The 17,289-nt window shown below is 32.1% G+C and overlaps 1 protein-coding gene and 1 long non-coding RNA gene across 2 annotated transcripts; one reads left to right on the top strand and one right to left on the bottom strand.

Moving 5' to 3' along the window:
• The first annotated feature begins 1,709 nt into the window (after nucleotides 1–1,709).
• On the top strand, nucleotides 1,710–3,243 carry LOC146958024 (uncharacterized). Its single transcript, XR_015020225.1, has 3 exons — nucleotides 1,710–2,458; nucleotides 2,754–2,851; nucleotides 2,964–3,243. It is a non-coding gene; the product is annotated as an uncharacterized LOC146958024 (long non-coding RNA).
• A 1,902-nt stretch (nucleotides 3,244–5,145) lies between these two features.
• LOC146958023 (auxin response factor 18-like) lies at nucleotides 5,146–8,081 on the bottom strand. Its single transcript, XM_085739691.1, has 2 exons — nucleotides 6,894–8,081; nucleotides 5,146–6,255 (listed from the first exon to the last, which is right to left on the bottom strand). Exons 1-2 carry the CDS (start codon nucleotides 7,977–7,979, stop codon nucleotides 5,467–5,469), a joined length of 1,875 nt encoding a protein of 624 aa, XP_085595817.1. The 5' UTR covers nucleotides 7,980–8,081; the 3' UTR covers nucleotides 5,146–5,466.
• Nucleotides 8,082–17,289: the final 9,208 nt, after the last annotated feature.

Below are 17,289 nucleotides of genomic sequence, written 5' to 3'. Positions count from 1 at the left end.
TGCTAATGGTGTCAATTTTTTTTATGTGAGTGAGGTTTCTCTTGCTTATATGTCTTATGAATTTTTAAGATGTACTTTTATATCTATTAGTTTATTTTAATAGTTTTCTTCCTTTTCAAAACTATTTGTTGATGGCCTTTTTGATAGTTGAATCAAAGTTTTTTTCCCTCATGATTTATTATTGTAAACCCATTTAAAAATAGTTGATTTTTTTTTTGAAGTGTGATATATTTTTTAAATTAGTTTGTTCATGGTCTTTACATGAAAGTTGTTTTCTCAAATTTAGTTTTGTATTTAGTTTCCTTTGAAATACTTTTATACATTGATTTGGATATTTGGTCATCTCACATTTTCATAGAGCGTATTTTAGTTTGGTTTGTTATCTAGCTCATGATGACATTTTTTAGGAATTATGATCAATATTTATAAAGACAAATATTTGACTACGTGATATTGGAGAAGGTTGTATATTGCATGGAATTTCATCTCAAACCCTGATAAAACCATTTTTTAAAGGCAATCATATGTCTCGCTAAGCCATGTACATGTATTATATTCTACGAGAGTGGTGAAATCTTGAGCAATTATTTGTGTTTGTATTTGAGTTATCTTAAGCTATAATATTGATGATGTGTTACCTCTAAAGGTTACTAAAAAGTATTCATTTAAGTTAGTGTCTTAGGTTGAACATGTATCTATGATCTTTAAAGCATATTAATATTGAAATGTACCTTTGAAATTTTGAAAGCTTAGATGTTTTTTAAGCTAGAACCGTGTTGATATGACACAAAAAAAAAGTCTCACTCTCTTTAATATGCTATGTAATTTTAGGTTAGAATTGTGATTGACCAACTCAAAGAAAAAATTCTCATCCTTATTCTATCTAATAATCACTAATATTAATGTAATTAAGCATAAGTTACAAAGAATAGGACCCTTTATTACTACATAATGTCTATATATGATTAAATAAACATGGTAACGTAAACATCAATTGAAAAAAAAATAGACAAACAAAAATATGAATTAAGCAAAGTGACAAAAAGGTGAATCAAACCGTTGGCTAAAATAATTTTGACCAAAAAAAGTCAATAAAATTTCATAAATGGAGGCCTTAAAATAAGCTAATTTAACACCATAATTAAGGATTATCTTTTTAATAAATTAGGAGACCTTAAATAAAAAATAGGAACGTAAAAGTTAGTAGTTAGGTCACATTGCTTAATTTAGAAAAACATGGTTAAATATGAAAAAGACAAAACCACCAAAAATTTATCATATCTTAACTCGAACTTATTGCATCATTTCTTATGAGTAACATTAACATCAAGCATAAATGACTCTAACTATAATAGAAAAGAATATGAGCTTCCAAGATAAAAAAACCAAACAACATATTATTACACCACTACGATACAATAAAAGAATTTTCTTATATGATTGCATTATTAAGATAAACTATGATGTATATCTTTCAACTTATTAAATATTATAGGATCCACCGAAAACTATATTATTTGTATTTAAAATATTTACACAAATCTACGATATAAATCAATATAAATTCTCATATGTTTTAAAAAGTACTTCTATTTTAGTATAAATTAGTATTAAAATAATCATATCACTACATTAAAAAAAATTATAATCCAATAAATAATTGTGATTATACTTATCATAATTTTTATTTTTTCATATGCAAGTTATAATCCAACCCGTTGGCCAGAGAGTTCCTGATGCTCCTTCATCCCTTGCTGTTGCGGGTTCGTGGCACACCAAAATAACATCCAAGCTATGCTTTCATATCAAATGTTGATAGGTGGTTCTCCAAAGTCTGAAACTTTTTTATTCATGGTTTCTATTTTTTTTATTATTGCGGTGATCCAAATAATGATCTGGTTTTTTAATGATCTTATTGAGCCTTTTCAAGAGATGTTCATAAGTTATATTTCGTTCTTATTCATTAAATGAGATGCTTTTGAAATATACTGATTTCTTTGTTTCTACTCCTTTTTTTGTTGATTGGATGATATCAGAGTTGGAATTGATCACTAACTTCATGGTTAATATAGTAGAGGTGAAGAACTAACTTTAAAAAATATTACTAACGTACTATGTGATTTTTTATATTGAAGGGGATTCTAACTAAACATTCTGGTTTTTTTTTTTTTACATTTTAATTAACTTTGAAGAGTCTATTGAAATCCATTCATGTGCTTCCAAGTAGAAATCAACATCTAAATATTCTCAAGGATATTAGTGGAATAATAAAGCCTTCAAAGTATCAATACAATTACTGTTCCATTCATTGATTTCTCTATGTACGTTTGGAACAAATATAACTTATTTCAATTTGCTTTTTTTCTCCTTCAGAATAACGTTGCTTTTGGGACCTCCGAGTTCTGGAAAAATGACACTTCTATTGGCTTTGGCCGGGAAACTTGATCAGAAATTGGAGGTTAGAACATTAATAAGAAGATAAACCCACCTCTTATCTATATTTTCTATTTTATCAAAATCATGGCATTTAATTGGTATACATGGTGGGATTGTTCACCTTTCAACTGACTTCAAATGATCCTGTTGAGTTGGAGCATTAAAAACTACAATTATTCATAATTAGTTGGTGCGATCCACTATCCCAATTGGTGGAACAATCGATGCATACATTCTATTGTGCTGTGCTTTTGCAATTCACTGATATATTTGTTATCCTAATCACTTAATTTCTTGCATTATTAATAAAAAATAAGAGGGTGAAACACTGTTGCTCATGTCATAATAAGCTCGGGCTGTGTTTTTGATCATTGTTGATCAGAAATGGAATCTACTAAAAGGCGCAAAACCAACGGTATGTAATTTTGATTCATAATTTTAAATAACATGAAGGTAGCATAGTGATTTTCGTTGCTATAAAAGTGACAAATTGTGTCGCAGTCCTTGATCAATGCTCTTTAATGTAGTTGACACTCCATCAACGCATAGAGAAAATAGAACTTTGCCATCAGATAAAGCAGGCCTCAAACCGATTGCTCCTGGAAAATACAATCTAAGGCATGTGGGAAATGAAGGTAGTATACAAGGAGGTGGAGATTGTATTGATAACACAACCAATGTCGTATACAAGGAGGTGGAGATTGCATTGATAACTCCACCAACCTTGAACCGTCATTTTAAATTTTTTGGATTTGTCATGATGTACTGTATTTTGATTTCTTACTATATGATGCTGGGCTTGGGACTATATTTTTTAAATTAAAGGCTATAAATGCCCGTGCGTTAGCACGGGTAGGAGAACTAGTTATTTAATTATATTTTGTTCTATGGAGATTCTTAAACTAGATACTCGTCTAACTTGATGTTGGAAAATTTTGGTTGTTGTTGTTATATAATAATAAAAATATCATTATTATTTAATTATATTTTGTTCTATGGAGATTCTTAAACTAGATACTCGTCTAACTAATGCACACGGTTTGTTGTCCAATTGTGGGGTTAAAATTGAAAGTGTCCAACGGAGTCTACAACAAATTGTTATAATAGCTTCACTTCCTGCTTGTTGCTACAATCCTTAATAAGAGCTAAATTTGCTGGTTTTGCCTACATTGTGATTTTCAACTTTAACTCAATTTATCTCAATTTTTTTATTTGAAGAATTGATATATCATTGTCTTGATGCTCCAATGTCCTATCCCTCGACCGTAACTGAGATCACTAATATGTGGGCCATGCATGGGTGAGTGAAAAGTCAAAGAAACATAAAAGAAATGTGTTGGTACTACCACTATTTGTTTTTATTTGGGACTGCAGTTGCTGATTAGTAGTAGACTGTCTCCCAATGGAACTACAAAACAAGGAAGTAATTAATTGACCATTTCTCCTTCTTGCACAGTATTAGTAATAGTAAAAACAAAACAAAAAACCACTTTTTTCAAGGAAGCTTACAAGGAGTACTACCTCCGTCCCAATTTAATTGACACAATTTTGTTTTTCACATATATTAAGAAAAATGTATAAATAAAGGGGAAAGTTGAATATATTGTATTGGGAATGATAAAAGAGTATTATTTAGTGTTATATTGTATTGGGAATGATGAAAGTTGTATTGAAAATTGAAATGGATCAGTTATTTTGGGACACTTTTTTTTAGAAAATGGGTCAGTTATTCCGGGACGGAGGGAGTACTAGTTAACTAATTTCATGCAAGAATGTTAGCAAAATACCTTTTATGTTTTTTTATTTGTTTCTTTAATTAGGAGAAGAAAAGAGAGAGTGATTTCTGTGTTTGGTTCCCATGGTAAAAATGTATTTTGTAAAAAGAATTAGTTAAAGTTGACTGAGTTAAATTAGATATATTCTTGTAAAATTATATTGACCAACAAATTTGCAACTAAAAATCCGTTTGAAAGTGAAAAATTTGAAATTCTAGCTTCAGAGTTATAAACTTTTTTTTTAGGCAAAACAAATGTGCATAGTTATGTCATGGGTTGTGTTAGATTTGTAAAACTGATTCTGGGATATGATAAATTGGAGGTAACAAAAACTGAAAATTTTATCTCTCATCAAATCATAATACAACATTTTGTTTCACGTACAAGTTGCCTAAAATACCAAAGTAACATTTTTTTTATACAAAAAATTATATAGGCCAAAAATACCATATTGTCCATAAAAAATTGTCTAAATTGTTCTCTCTTGTATTGTTATGTCAAGTATTTACTGTTTTGCCATAGTTATGTCAAGTATTTACTGTTTTGCCATAAAACGCATCCCATATGTGTGTTTGACCCATAGTGCTTTAAATTGAATTTGAATAAATTAATTTGCGAAATTAACTTTTAATAAAAGTGATTTATCTTTCAATATGTTCATGTAAAAGTGAGAAGCAATTAACTTGATTTTAAAAGTTAATTCTAAAGTCAAAACTCCTAATTCTAATTCAACATAAAATTAATTCTTGAGCCAAAGCCAATTTTATTCAAAAATAGCGTTTCAAAATCAATTTCATGGTTACATAATTGAAACTAAGATACACTTCATTTTCTGCTCAGTTTCTTTCTTGATGAGATCATCACCCTTCACATTCCACAATGTTAAAAAAAGCTAAAGAAACATGAATATTTTAATCAAGAAAACCAAAGACAATGATAAAAAAAATATCCTTGATATAGAAATTCATTCGTAGTTACATAATCCCACAAGTGGAAGAGGAATTTTCCCTCATTGCCTTAAACAAGTTAATAAAAATATTACCCCTTTAGTTCATCAAAGGGTTTATTCAGTTGCAAGAAAAACATAATATTAATTTTTTTTGGAACAAAATGAGGAATATTTTTGTTAACTTGCACCTAATAGAAGAATTATGCAATATGGAAAAAAAAAAAAACAAATCATACAGCATAGGAAATTGTTTAAGAATAATTAGCTAGCTAGGTTCCTTGATGTCTTGAAAATCATTTGAATTTGTTATGAAGCCATACACAATGCAGTAACATTTTCTGTTCCAACAAGATCAGGCTTGTGTTGTTGATCCTTATACCAAGGAGAGCCTCCATCAGAAGAATTCTCAACTGGATCAGAAGAAGAAGCATTTGATGTTTTCAAAGAAGTTCCTTCAGAAACAGAACCACTCTTTGAAATATTTGAACTGTTTTGTTCAGTGTGAATGATTTTTCCAAATAACAAAATATGGTTATGGTTATGGGGTGCTTTTGCTTCAATATTGGATTCCTTAAAACTTTGACCAGAATTTCCCACACTCAACAAACAAGACAAGTCAACATTGTTCTTAGTGTTGTTATTGTTATTGATACTCTTGTAGGGTCCATAAGGAGGCCTAGTTATAGGTTGTTGATGATTAAACCTTGACAATGACAAGTTACCAAGAAACATGTCTTGTTGTAGTAGCTTGTTGAAGGGAATTAAATCAGATGGATTATTATTTGGTCCAAATTGAGCATGCCTGGCTCCCTGTATGCTTGATGCAAAAGAACTATTATTGGTAGTGTCTTGAATGCTACAGAGAGAAGATTTTGTATAATTGAGAAGATTAATGTTGGAGATTGATGGTGATGATGATGATGGCATTGGAAGTTGATTTATGAGGTGAAAATATGGATCTTGAACAAACCTTGGTTTCTTTCTTGGAGGTGTGAATGGTGAGAGATTGAAGTTTGGCATGTTTGAGACTAATTCAACTAACCAAGGGTTTACACATTTCACATTTTGAAGTAAATCTGGTTCATCCCACACTACCTGGAAAACATGACATCATAAACAAGAAATTTAGAACAATCTTTAGATTATTTTAATCAAATTATTACTTCAAGCCAATTAAGTAGGTATAAACTTAATAACTTTCTCTCAAGGAAGTACCAAATTCTAGCAAGTAGCAACTATGGTAGATAGTACTAGTAGGAACAATTGTCAGTACTGATGAGACTTACTCATAGTTGAAATTATTTGCAACTTTACTATAATGTCAAATCATTAACAATTCTATTTATAGCAACAAATGTCAAATATCTTTTAGTTTAATTTAATTCTTGTTTAACAGGTCATACACATCTGACACAGTAAGTAGTAGTAAAATTTTCTACAGTAATTATTTAATAAGAAATGCAACAGATAATAAAGTCATAAACAAATAATAATCTGTATCAGAAAAATCATCTCAATCTGACAAACTGTAAACTGTTCCATCTTATTGATGCACTGAATTCAACAGTACTGTAACAGTACATGATTGTCTAACTTTTTACATAGAAAAAAAATAGTCTAAGAAATAGTCAAAAGTTGAAGATGCAATTTAACTATTAGTCAGAATTGACTCAGAATCAATCAAAGATGCATAATATGAAAAATCTATAATGATGTTATAATAATATTGTTACCTGAAGAAGGCGCCAAGGAGAATCAGGCCAACGAATTGGATCTTGAACATGAACAGAAGAAATTGTTCCCATAAACCAACTAATCCTAGAAGAATCCTCAGTTTCAAAAGGCATTTTGAATCTCATACCAGAACACCATTGAATTTGCATTGCAGATTTAACAGAAGAAACCTTAACACAAAATTCAGGAGTACTAGCTCTTGGATAATACACAACCTCAAAAGATCTTCCATTAACAGCACAGTTTACAGCTTCAACAACAGATTCAGCTCCCACTTTTCCCATCAAATCATTACCACCATTTTTTCTGTTGTCATTTCCACACAAGAAACCAGAACCACCACCACCAAACAAAGGTGATACACGGTTCCAAGTACTAGAAGAATTAGAAAACTGATCAGTTCCACCACCAATTCCACCTTTCTTTGCTCTCCTTATACCAACACAAAGATCTCCATTTTCTGCTCTCAAAAACACAATTGAATCACCAGCAACAAGCTTCTTGTGATTCACAAAATTACTCCAACCAGTTGTCAAAAGATGTCTCCTTGGTGTTCCTCTATAGATATGTCTAAACTTCCAACACTGTCCATGCATATCCTTAGCAATAATTGTCTGAACAGGTGGTTCTGCTGAATAATCCAACCTAGGAAAAATAGTCTCAGCACAGTATCTAGGAACAGAAAAACCACCACCATTGTTTGCATCAGATTGTGTTAATGTCTTTGCAAAAGAAGCTGGCTTTTCTTGACCCTCTAAGCCATTATTGTTTCCAAAGAAACAATCTTCTTCAAAATCTAACTCGTTTTCTCTTAAAGGGGTTAGTTTCATTTTGACGTAGACTTCATCAGTTTCAGGGTCTGCCATGTATTTCATAGCAGAGATTCTACAAGGGATGAGAGGTGGAACACGGGTTTTGGAAAAATCTACTTTGTTATGAGCATGTTCTGCATGACCTTGTGGAAAGTAGAAGACTTTTGTGTTGAGTGGTGGCATTTGAACCATGGCACCAGCACATGCGTGCCATAGTTGTGAATCTAAGCACTTTTCAGAGGTTTTTTCCATGGAATCCATAACTACAAACATCTTTTTAGAACGAAGTAGGGTGAGATTGTTGTGAAGAGAAAGTGAAGGTGTGGTTGGATGAGGAAAAAGGAGAGAGAGAAGAGAAAAGAAAAGAAGAGTGGTGAGTGAGAAAGAGTTGCAAAGTTTTAAGTAGAGATGAAGACAGGAACAACTCTCTTTCTCTCTCTTTCTTACGCAACAGTTGCCGACCAAGATGTGAATTCGACAGACATGAACTAACATGAAAATCGATGTCACAATTTATAACTCACACACACTACTGGTAGTTTTGAAAATTTGTGTGAAAAAAATCTCCCTTAGAAAAAACAAACTCCCTCCTTTCCATATTATATTATGTGACACGGTTGACTACATCGTCAATGCATAATTTTACCTTTAATAATCTATGCGCACAAAGTATGAAAATTTAATATTTTGAAATTCATTTTGAAAATTTTATCTTTCAAAAAAAAAATATTTTGAAATTCATAGAGACAAATCCCACAATATATTATAATTTGTCTTTGTATATTAATAGAAAAATATGGTCAAAGATGGATAATTTATTTGAGGGCGGATGTCTCCAAAAGAGTAACAGAGGTGTGCGAAGGTAGGATCAAGCTAAGATTTTGCTCGTGAGCGTAATTGTATAAGCCTGCCTGACTCTGAGACCGACGGGTTGAACAGAGACGAAAGTTGACCACAGTGATCTGGGAGTCCAGTGTGAAAGGGCTCTCGCTCAACGAATCAAAGGTAATATGTTACATGAATAGTGCAAATTTTTAAATTAGATCATTTAAAATGGAATGGAGGGAGTACTACCAAAATAAAACTACTATTGTGATGTATCCCAACAATTGTTTTATAAAAAAAAAGTACAACTATGCCTCAATAAAAATAAATCACACGCTCCTATCACGAAAAGAAATCACATGCAAATTTACTAAATAACACACTATAACTTGAAGTTGCAAATATTGATTCTGGCACTATCAATTCAATGCGAACCCTAATCAAATCGATGAAACTTCCAATGTATACAGATCAAACAATAGGGAAAAGAAAACTTTTAATTTGTAATAATGAGTATTTATGGAGGTCAAAAGCTAGGGAATCACCTCATCTCACGGTACGATAAAAAAACGAAATTCAATATTCCAACAATCAGAGAACAGAAGCATCCAGGAATATGTGTACTTTTTATAATCTCCTAGTAGAAGAAAAAAATTATCCTTAAGTACAGTACGAGTAGCATTTTTTAAGGTTTTTTTTTTCTTTTTTCTTTCTATATTAGAGTTGAAGAATTATGAGTACCACTTCCAAATTTACTCATCCAATTAATTTTTATTGACTGTTGGATAAAATAGCCACAATTTTTCAAAAGTAACATATACCTCACTGTTTTTAAATATGAATTTTATCAATGAGTTTTTTTTCTTGTCAATATTAGTATTTATCTTAGGAAATGAGAAGTCTTTGGCAGAAACGAAACTTTAAGCTATGGGAGGATAAGATAGATCATAGAATTGGAAAACGCCATGGTTAAGAGAAGAAAAGCTTCACAAAGAAGAAAAGTTGTAACTGAATTTCATTATGAATTGAAAAAGATTACAGAGAATTATTTTATCAAAAGATAATAAGAGTACAATAGTTGAGACTTATTTATAGAACTAACTCCTAACGGGTGTGGTTATGGTGCATAAGGAAATCTTTATGCACCGTGTATAAATCTCAGCCCATTAACCGGTAGCCCAACATAATTGCTTTCTACACCCCAAGTGAAAGCTTAATTCTAATAACAATTAATATCTCCTTACCATTTATTTTGTTTTTACAGAATTTAATTTGTTTTCATAATGTCCTAATTAATATTTGTCTATTTTCTCACATTAGTAGTGATCATTGGTCTGATTAGTAGCCTGAAGCATTTACGTGAATCACAGTTTAATTAATTTTTATTTTTTTTACAATCGAAATTTCAGTTTAATTGTTCACGTAAATGCTTAAAATCATTTTAATAAAACAAAGAAAAATGCTCCAGTTCAGAATTTTTTTACACTAACATGTAAAAAACTCAACATGTCTTAGATAAAATCAAAACATGTAATAAAAAATGAAAACATGAAATTATGCCAAAACCATTTTGCTGTGGAAATGGTTTCTGTGAATTGTACTCCAAAACCATTAGATGCACTTAATGGTTTCCAGCAGGTGAAAAAAACTAAGGACCTAGAGTCATTGCCATCATTCAGTTTTGGACTAACACAATTGGAGGAGGGGGAAAGAAATGGTTTCTGTGAGTTGTACTCCAAAACCATTTTGCTGTGGAAATGGTTTCTGTGAGTTGTACTCCAAAATCATTTTGTTGTGGTAATGGTTTCCAGCAAGAACAACATGAACAATATTTTCCAGCAATTCATTTCTTAAGCTTTCACTACAAATCCATCAAACACTTTTCCAGCAAACAATCATCAGATAAAAATTTCCAGCAACAATCTTTTTCTTTTGATTTCAAGAACAACACTATCTCCATCAATATTTTTTCCTTATCTCACAAATAACAACACCCTTTTCAAATCATCATCATCTAGAATGACACAACAAATCCGAACTCGAGCAATCACAACACAATCCAAACCGGATCTGTACAAAACAAAGCCGGTTCTAGATCTAGAAGAAGAAGAAGAAGAAGAAGAAAGGAAAGGTAAAACAGTGATCTATTTTTTTAGATCTAGAACAAACCGTTGAGTTTTCGAAAAATCTAAGGTCATATTCATAACCAGCGCAAAAAAGGATGTCGGAAAGTGTCTTCAGTTTTCAAAAACAAGGAAGTTGAATTTTCCGGCGCGGTGGCGCCGCTCTGTTGGGTCGGCCACCACCGCACCGACGTTTTAATGTTGATCGGAGAAGATAACCTTTGTTGCAGAGCTTCTCTCTCTAAAATAATTTAGAGAGAGAAGCATTTTAACTTATGTTTCACTTATACCTCTTTCTTTATTCCTTGATTTGGTGTAGTTTGAGAGGAGAAGCCTAGGATTATTACACATGTACACTAGATCTGATGGTTGTGAATGATTTATGCACGGTGCATAAGGATTTCCTTATGCACCACAACTTTTGCCACTCCTAACTAACTTGCTTGCTCTCCAAGCTATCTAGATAACTTGCTCTCCAAGCTTCTCAAACACTCTAACTAACTAACTAACCATAGTTTAGTTATCAACTAACTATGGTTTATTCACTACACTCTAATAGTCCCCCTCAAACTCAAAATGGGAAAATTCACCAATTTTGAGTTTGAAATACAATGAAATTACAATGCAAATGAATTAACAAAAACAATGTAGAAATTGGTAACTAACCAATCTAACTAACTATGGTGGTGTAACTAAGGACAATGGGGAAACTAAGTAGAACAATTCTGCAACACATGGCCAGCTTAATGAAGCCTAATGTTTATGGAATCAAAATGCCAATTTATGGAAGCAAAATGCAAATCTGTCCATAGCCCATTTGCAAGGAATTTCCAGTAGGTACACATTGCCACTCCCATTGTGAAAGTTCCAAAACATCAGAATGAAAGAGAAACGCCACACTGCTAACAGATCATGCTTTGTCAAAACAGCTTGTACCAAAAGCGCTTCTTCAACCAAAACAGCTTGCAGCAAACACACTTTTCCATGCTAAACTTATGTAGAGATTTGATTCAGTTTAACAGAAACTTAACACTTCTAAAAAAACTGAACCAAAATGAATTTTTCCAGAATGCACTTTTCCAGAAAACGATTGTGCAACTTCTCAAACAGCTTTTCCAATAAAACTTTCTAAAACATGCTTCTGTGATTCTCCAAAACATTGAAACTCTGATGAAGGAACAGAGAATAATTCTCCAAACACGATTTTGCACACAACCAAAAACATCAAAGAATGAACCAAAGTTGCTTCTCAAAGGCGCTTTCTGCAAACGCGATTCTGAAAGAAAATTCAGCAAACGCGATTTCAACCATTCAAACTTGATTCTAAAAAGATTCTTCTGTAAATGCAATTCTGAAGAATCGACTCCAAACACGAAAATAGCAAGAACAGTATTCTCAATCAAAGTTATTGAACCAGCAACTGTCACGATGAAGAGAGGTACGGTTACACTGCCAGGATCAAAAATCAATGGAAAATAACCATCACCTCCGGCGAACCAAGGCGGTGCTGAAATTACAATTCTGAAATTATCACCGCGGAATTGATTTGCGATGACGAAACTGAAAACAGCGGAAGAATCTCGAAAACTCTGTGGTTCTTAATCTTCCATAACAATCTTTGTTGCATTCGCTACAAATTCAAATACGAAATCGAAAGAATCAGAAGAATCGTTTGCATTAGGGCTGGCAATGAACCGAACCAACTCGACAATAGTTCGAAACTCGATTCGACAATTGTCTCATTGAACTTGGTTCATGAACCAAATGAGCTGAACTTGAGCTGAAAATTAAGTTCGTTAAATAAACGAGCTGAACTTGAGTTGTATATAGTTCGACTCAATTGGTTCATGAGTTGGCTCGATAATATATATATTTATTTATTAGTGTGTGTTAGTTTAGTAAAATTTAGTGAAGTACATGCTTAAATGTTAAAAGACGAAATATGTAATTTATTACAAGATTCCTCTAATATTAATGTATTTATTTTTAGAGGAATTATTACTAATTTAATTAACAATAATTATAATAAAAGAGAAAAAAGAAGCTAATAATATGCTTGTGCATACTTATAACTAAACAAATATGTGTACTAAAATTAGTCCCACATCGGGGAGTTTGAAAACAACACACAGGAGGAGTAGATATAAAATGAGAAGTGCGCTGCTTTACATGTAATAAGCTACTGCGCTACAGTACAATTGTTTTACTACAATTGTTTTAGTTTTATTATTTATAATAAAGTAATACCACTTTTTACTTTAGTAGTATTAAGAGTTTTATTTTATTTAGTTCAATTTTTTTTTTTTACCTTTTTTAACAAATTAAAAGGTTAAGCTTTTTGACAAAAAAAATTAGTTGAATCTAACGAGCCGAATCGAGTGGTTCGTGAACTTGAAACGAGCCGAACTCGAGTTAAAAAAAAGGTTCGTAACAAACTCGAGTCGAGTTTCGAGCTGAGTCAATTCTTATTGAGTCGAGTCGAGCTCAGATGAGTTCGGTTCGACTCGACTCATTTCCAGCCCTGGTTTGCATACACTACTGATGATGCAGAAACATAATCCTTCCCATACAATACTGCTGACGCAGAAACAAGATCTTTCAAAACACAAGAGATTTCACCAATCTTGATGCTGCTACCTTCAATCAGTGGTGCAACAGATTCGATCGGCTTGATAGGAACAATTTCTGAGTTGAAACTGCCAAAATTGAAAGAAACAGCTTCGGATGATAAAACTGCAGACTCTTGCGGTGGTTTTCGAAGTGGCGGTAATGGCGAAAACTTCTTTTCAGCCTTTGATATCTTCCATAGATGACAAACAATGGAGTATGTCATTAGAAACGACGGAGGATCGAAAAGAACGGTAAAAATTTCCGATGCGGCAGCGGAGGAAAAATGATATCTTGAAGATCGCAACCGAGGCGAACGGTATCACTCTGATACCATCATAGAAGTGGAAAACGCCATGGTTAAGAGAAGAAAAGCTTCACAAAGAAGAAAAGTTGTAACTGAATTTCATTATGAATTGAAAAAGATTACAGAGAATTATTTTATCAAAAGATAATAAGAGTACAATAGTTGAGACTTATTTATAGAACTAACTCCTAACTAACTTGCTTGCTCTCCAAGCTATCTAGATAACTTGCTCTCCAAGCTTCTCAAACACTCTAACTAACTAACTAACCATAGTTTAGTTATCAACTAACTATGGTTTATTCACTACACTCTAATAATAGAGTCCATTGATCATGTTATAGGCCGCGCCTAAGGAGGTCTCCACGCATAGCAGTATGCGCAACACATTACTCCAATTGCCCAAACTCAGCAGCAGGTGAGGCTCGTGTATTGGCAACCTCCTCCGACAAATTTTGTCAAGTATAACATCGATGCGGCTTTTTTTGCAACAGAAAAAAGGTAATCATGTGAGTGTGTTTTTATGACGAGGAAGGCACTCTCATATAGTATGATATATAGTGAGATCGTGATGACAATAGTAGCGGATGAAGCTTGGGTTTTGTATCAAGGCATTCAGTGGATTGCTTCACTAACATATTTTTGTTAATTGAATTGCATTAACTATTCAAACTAGTGGAAGTCACATTAGAAAAATCATTACAGATGAAAAATGTATTGTACTTTTTTTTTTAAAGTAGTATAGTGGCTGAAGTTCACACATTTTAAATATGGAGAAATGAGGTGTCTGAAGTTCGAATCACAGTCTCTGCATATATTATGCATTGTCCTTATTACATCAAAGTCGAAAAAAGTAGAATAAGCTCGATGCGTAAGATTGTTTATTTTTAGGACTACATTACACGGCCCACCTTTACTACTAGTATATGATTCAGTGCTGAAAATAAGGTAAGCCAAAAGTGATGCATTAACCATAGTCAACTTAATGGTGCCCGAGGCTCTCACTATTTGGCCCTACCCAAAACATGGTTTGGTTCCCCAAACCCGTAAGATGAGGACTCTTGCTAGGTGGTTGTTGCTGTTTGCTCTTCTTGTGGTTAACATGTCCACATTTTTTTAGTATTGGACAAGATCAGCTAGACCGCAATAATCAATAATGTGTGTATAGGAAGATTGTAATAGAGTTAAACTAATCTATTTGGATTCACTTCTTGGAAAGTTTGTAAAGTCAATTGTTTTACGCGTAAAATAATGATCTTATAATTATTCTGAATTAGACTGAAAAATATGCTAGTATAAACTTGTGAGAACATGACTGTTCTAAACAGTTCTACACGGGTCATACAATCCTATATATTATAAGTTTTTTGTTATAAGCTGGTGGTTGGCAATGCAAAACATAAGCTAATAATTATAATTTTAAATAATGGATATGATAAAAACTCATATGGATATATCACTTAGTATTTTTTTTTAATCTACGTATGTAATATTTTTTCGTTACTTTGAAAAATAAAACTAATTTAAAGATAGATATATTGTGTCCGTCCGTTGAAGATGAACTGGTTTTACCAGCTGGATAACCCATCACTATATTTTTAATATATTATATATATGAAGATAACGTAGTGATATGTGATATATATTTATAAATAAAATCAAAATTGGTTAAACAAGAGAGTAAACTTACCAACAAAAAAAAAAAAAAACTAAAGATTCAGGTCACTGTCATCTATGATTGCAGGCATTGATCATAATCATCATATAAATTATTTTGATTTTGCATTTGTTTATTATCTATATAATATAATTAATATAACAGGACAGTGATATATTGAAAGCGGAAAGACAAGGCTTGTTAAGACACCGACTACGGTACCATAAAAAAGCCAAAATATACGGTGAATTACTCTGGTGGGTCTGTTTTACTTAAAGACAACGATGCTGTTTTGTTACCAAACACATGAACATTTTAGAATTGGTGCAACTTGTTTGGATATCAACCATATTGTTATGCTTATAACGTAACAAAAAGAAAGAAACATTTTACTATGGGGCATGCTATGTCCATCTACCAAAGTATGTATGTCCCATAATCGTACCAAGTAACTTATGGAACATACCATTGCACACGAATGCTATCGTGGATACACTTTCACCACTGTTTCAGATCAATACGTTTACATTGTCGTAGATAAATATGTTTTTATTTTATTTTTTTTGACAAAATTTGGTTTTTAGTCTTTATAAAAATTTGTCGGAGTTACATATTTGCTCGCTTGATTTATTCAAATGATTACGCGAACAAAGGAACTCTTTTCCGGGTTACTTAATTTCTCTAAAGAATGTTAAGTATAGGAGATGATTTTTTTTTTTTTAAATTAAATATTATGAAAAGTATCATTACAAGTTAAAAGCAAAAAAAAAAAAAAAAGGTAAAATGCGATTAAAATAAGTTGATTGATTGTTTATCGTGTATAAAATGAAATATTTCATAATCCAATTCATGTTAGCCATGACTATGGCCATCAAAGATCGTGTTTGGGCTGCCTTTATTCGGCTAAACTTGCGCTAACATGTATAGATAAACTCGACTAGATTTTGGTTGTATTTTCAACAAAGAAATAATATTTCTACAATCATTTATCTACTCTAATGTGAGACTTTTACTCACATTAAATATACTAATAATCTCTTATCAAATGTGAGTTTATCTATTCATTTGGGATTTCTCCCTTAAGCAAAAGCATGTTAATCCACATATACTTACTCCTCCATTGGCGCTTAACATCAACGGGATATGAGACCTTAGTAAATTATCGATGCAAGAGTTGAACCGTTGACTCTAACACCACTATCTGTTCTTGAGGGGGGGGCCTTAAAGTACCATAAGGTCATTGTTTTGGGCATTGAGTAACGACAAAGATGACTTGGACACCACATATTTATTCAAAACCTTGAGGCATTGATATACGGATCATCTCACTTATATGATTCTCAAAATGTGTTTTTTTATTTAATGTGAGACTCTTACTCACATGTGTTTTTTATTTAATGTGAGACTCTTACTCACACTTGACACGATAATATCTCACTCAAGTGTGAGTTTATCTATTTATTGGGTATTTATCTCCTTCAAGCAGGATTTTTTTTAGTTTAATTGGGTATTTATAACCTTCACTTTTTAGCTGGTTGTTTGTTATAACTTATATACCGTTAAAAAGGTTGCAGTCACAAAGTCTAGTGGCATATAAACTTTCATTTGATCCATGACTTTTGGAAAACCAACAAGGAGAAACACATCTACACGTGAAGCAAAAAGAGACAAAAGATAACACATAAATGTAAACTACTGCTTAATCTGTAATTCTTACAACGATAAAGTTGTATACGTCCCTCTCATATATATTTTCTGCACATGCCAAATTGCAGACCTCGACTATAAATGAAATTTTTTACAAGTAGAAAAATTTCAACCTCCCATGACACGCAACTTCTTAAACCCTCAAATTTTACAAAAAAAAAAAAAAAAAAAAAAAAATCTTACTCTTCACGTTTATAATAACTTTTTACTTTTTTTTTTCTTCCACTACTCAATGTGAAATTTGGATATCCACATTAATACAACCAATATGATATCTAGCCGAGTTCCTTTTTCACAACCATCCCGTCTTAAAATAGGTGTCTTTACTAGTTTTTATTTTTTTATTTTTTATTATTTGTC

This window comes from Medicago sativa, chromosome 1 (genome assembly GCF_051527215.1).
Source record: "Medicago sativa cultivar Bolivia chromosome 1, Bolivia_mono, whole genome shotgun sequence".
Lineage (NCBI taxonomy): Eukaryota > Viridiplantae > Streptophyta > Magnoliopsida > Fabales > Fabaceae > Medicago > Medicago sativa.
This window is presented reverse-complemented; position numbering and strand designations above follow the sequence as displayed.

Excerpts from the sequence above, each read along its gene's own strand:
- LOC146958023 (XM_085739691.1), bottom strand. The coding sequence starts at position 7,979 with ATGTTTGTAGTTATGGATTCCATGGAAAAAACCTCTGAAAAGTGCTTA. Across the intron at positions 6,256-6,893 it reads CTCCTTGGCGCCTTCTTCAG|GTAGTGTGGGATGAACCAGA; the intron begins GTAACAATATTA and ends CATGTTTTCCAG.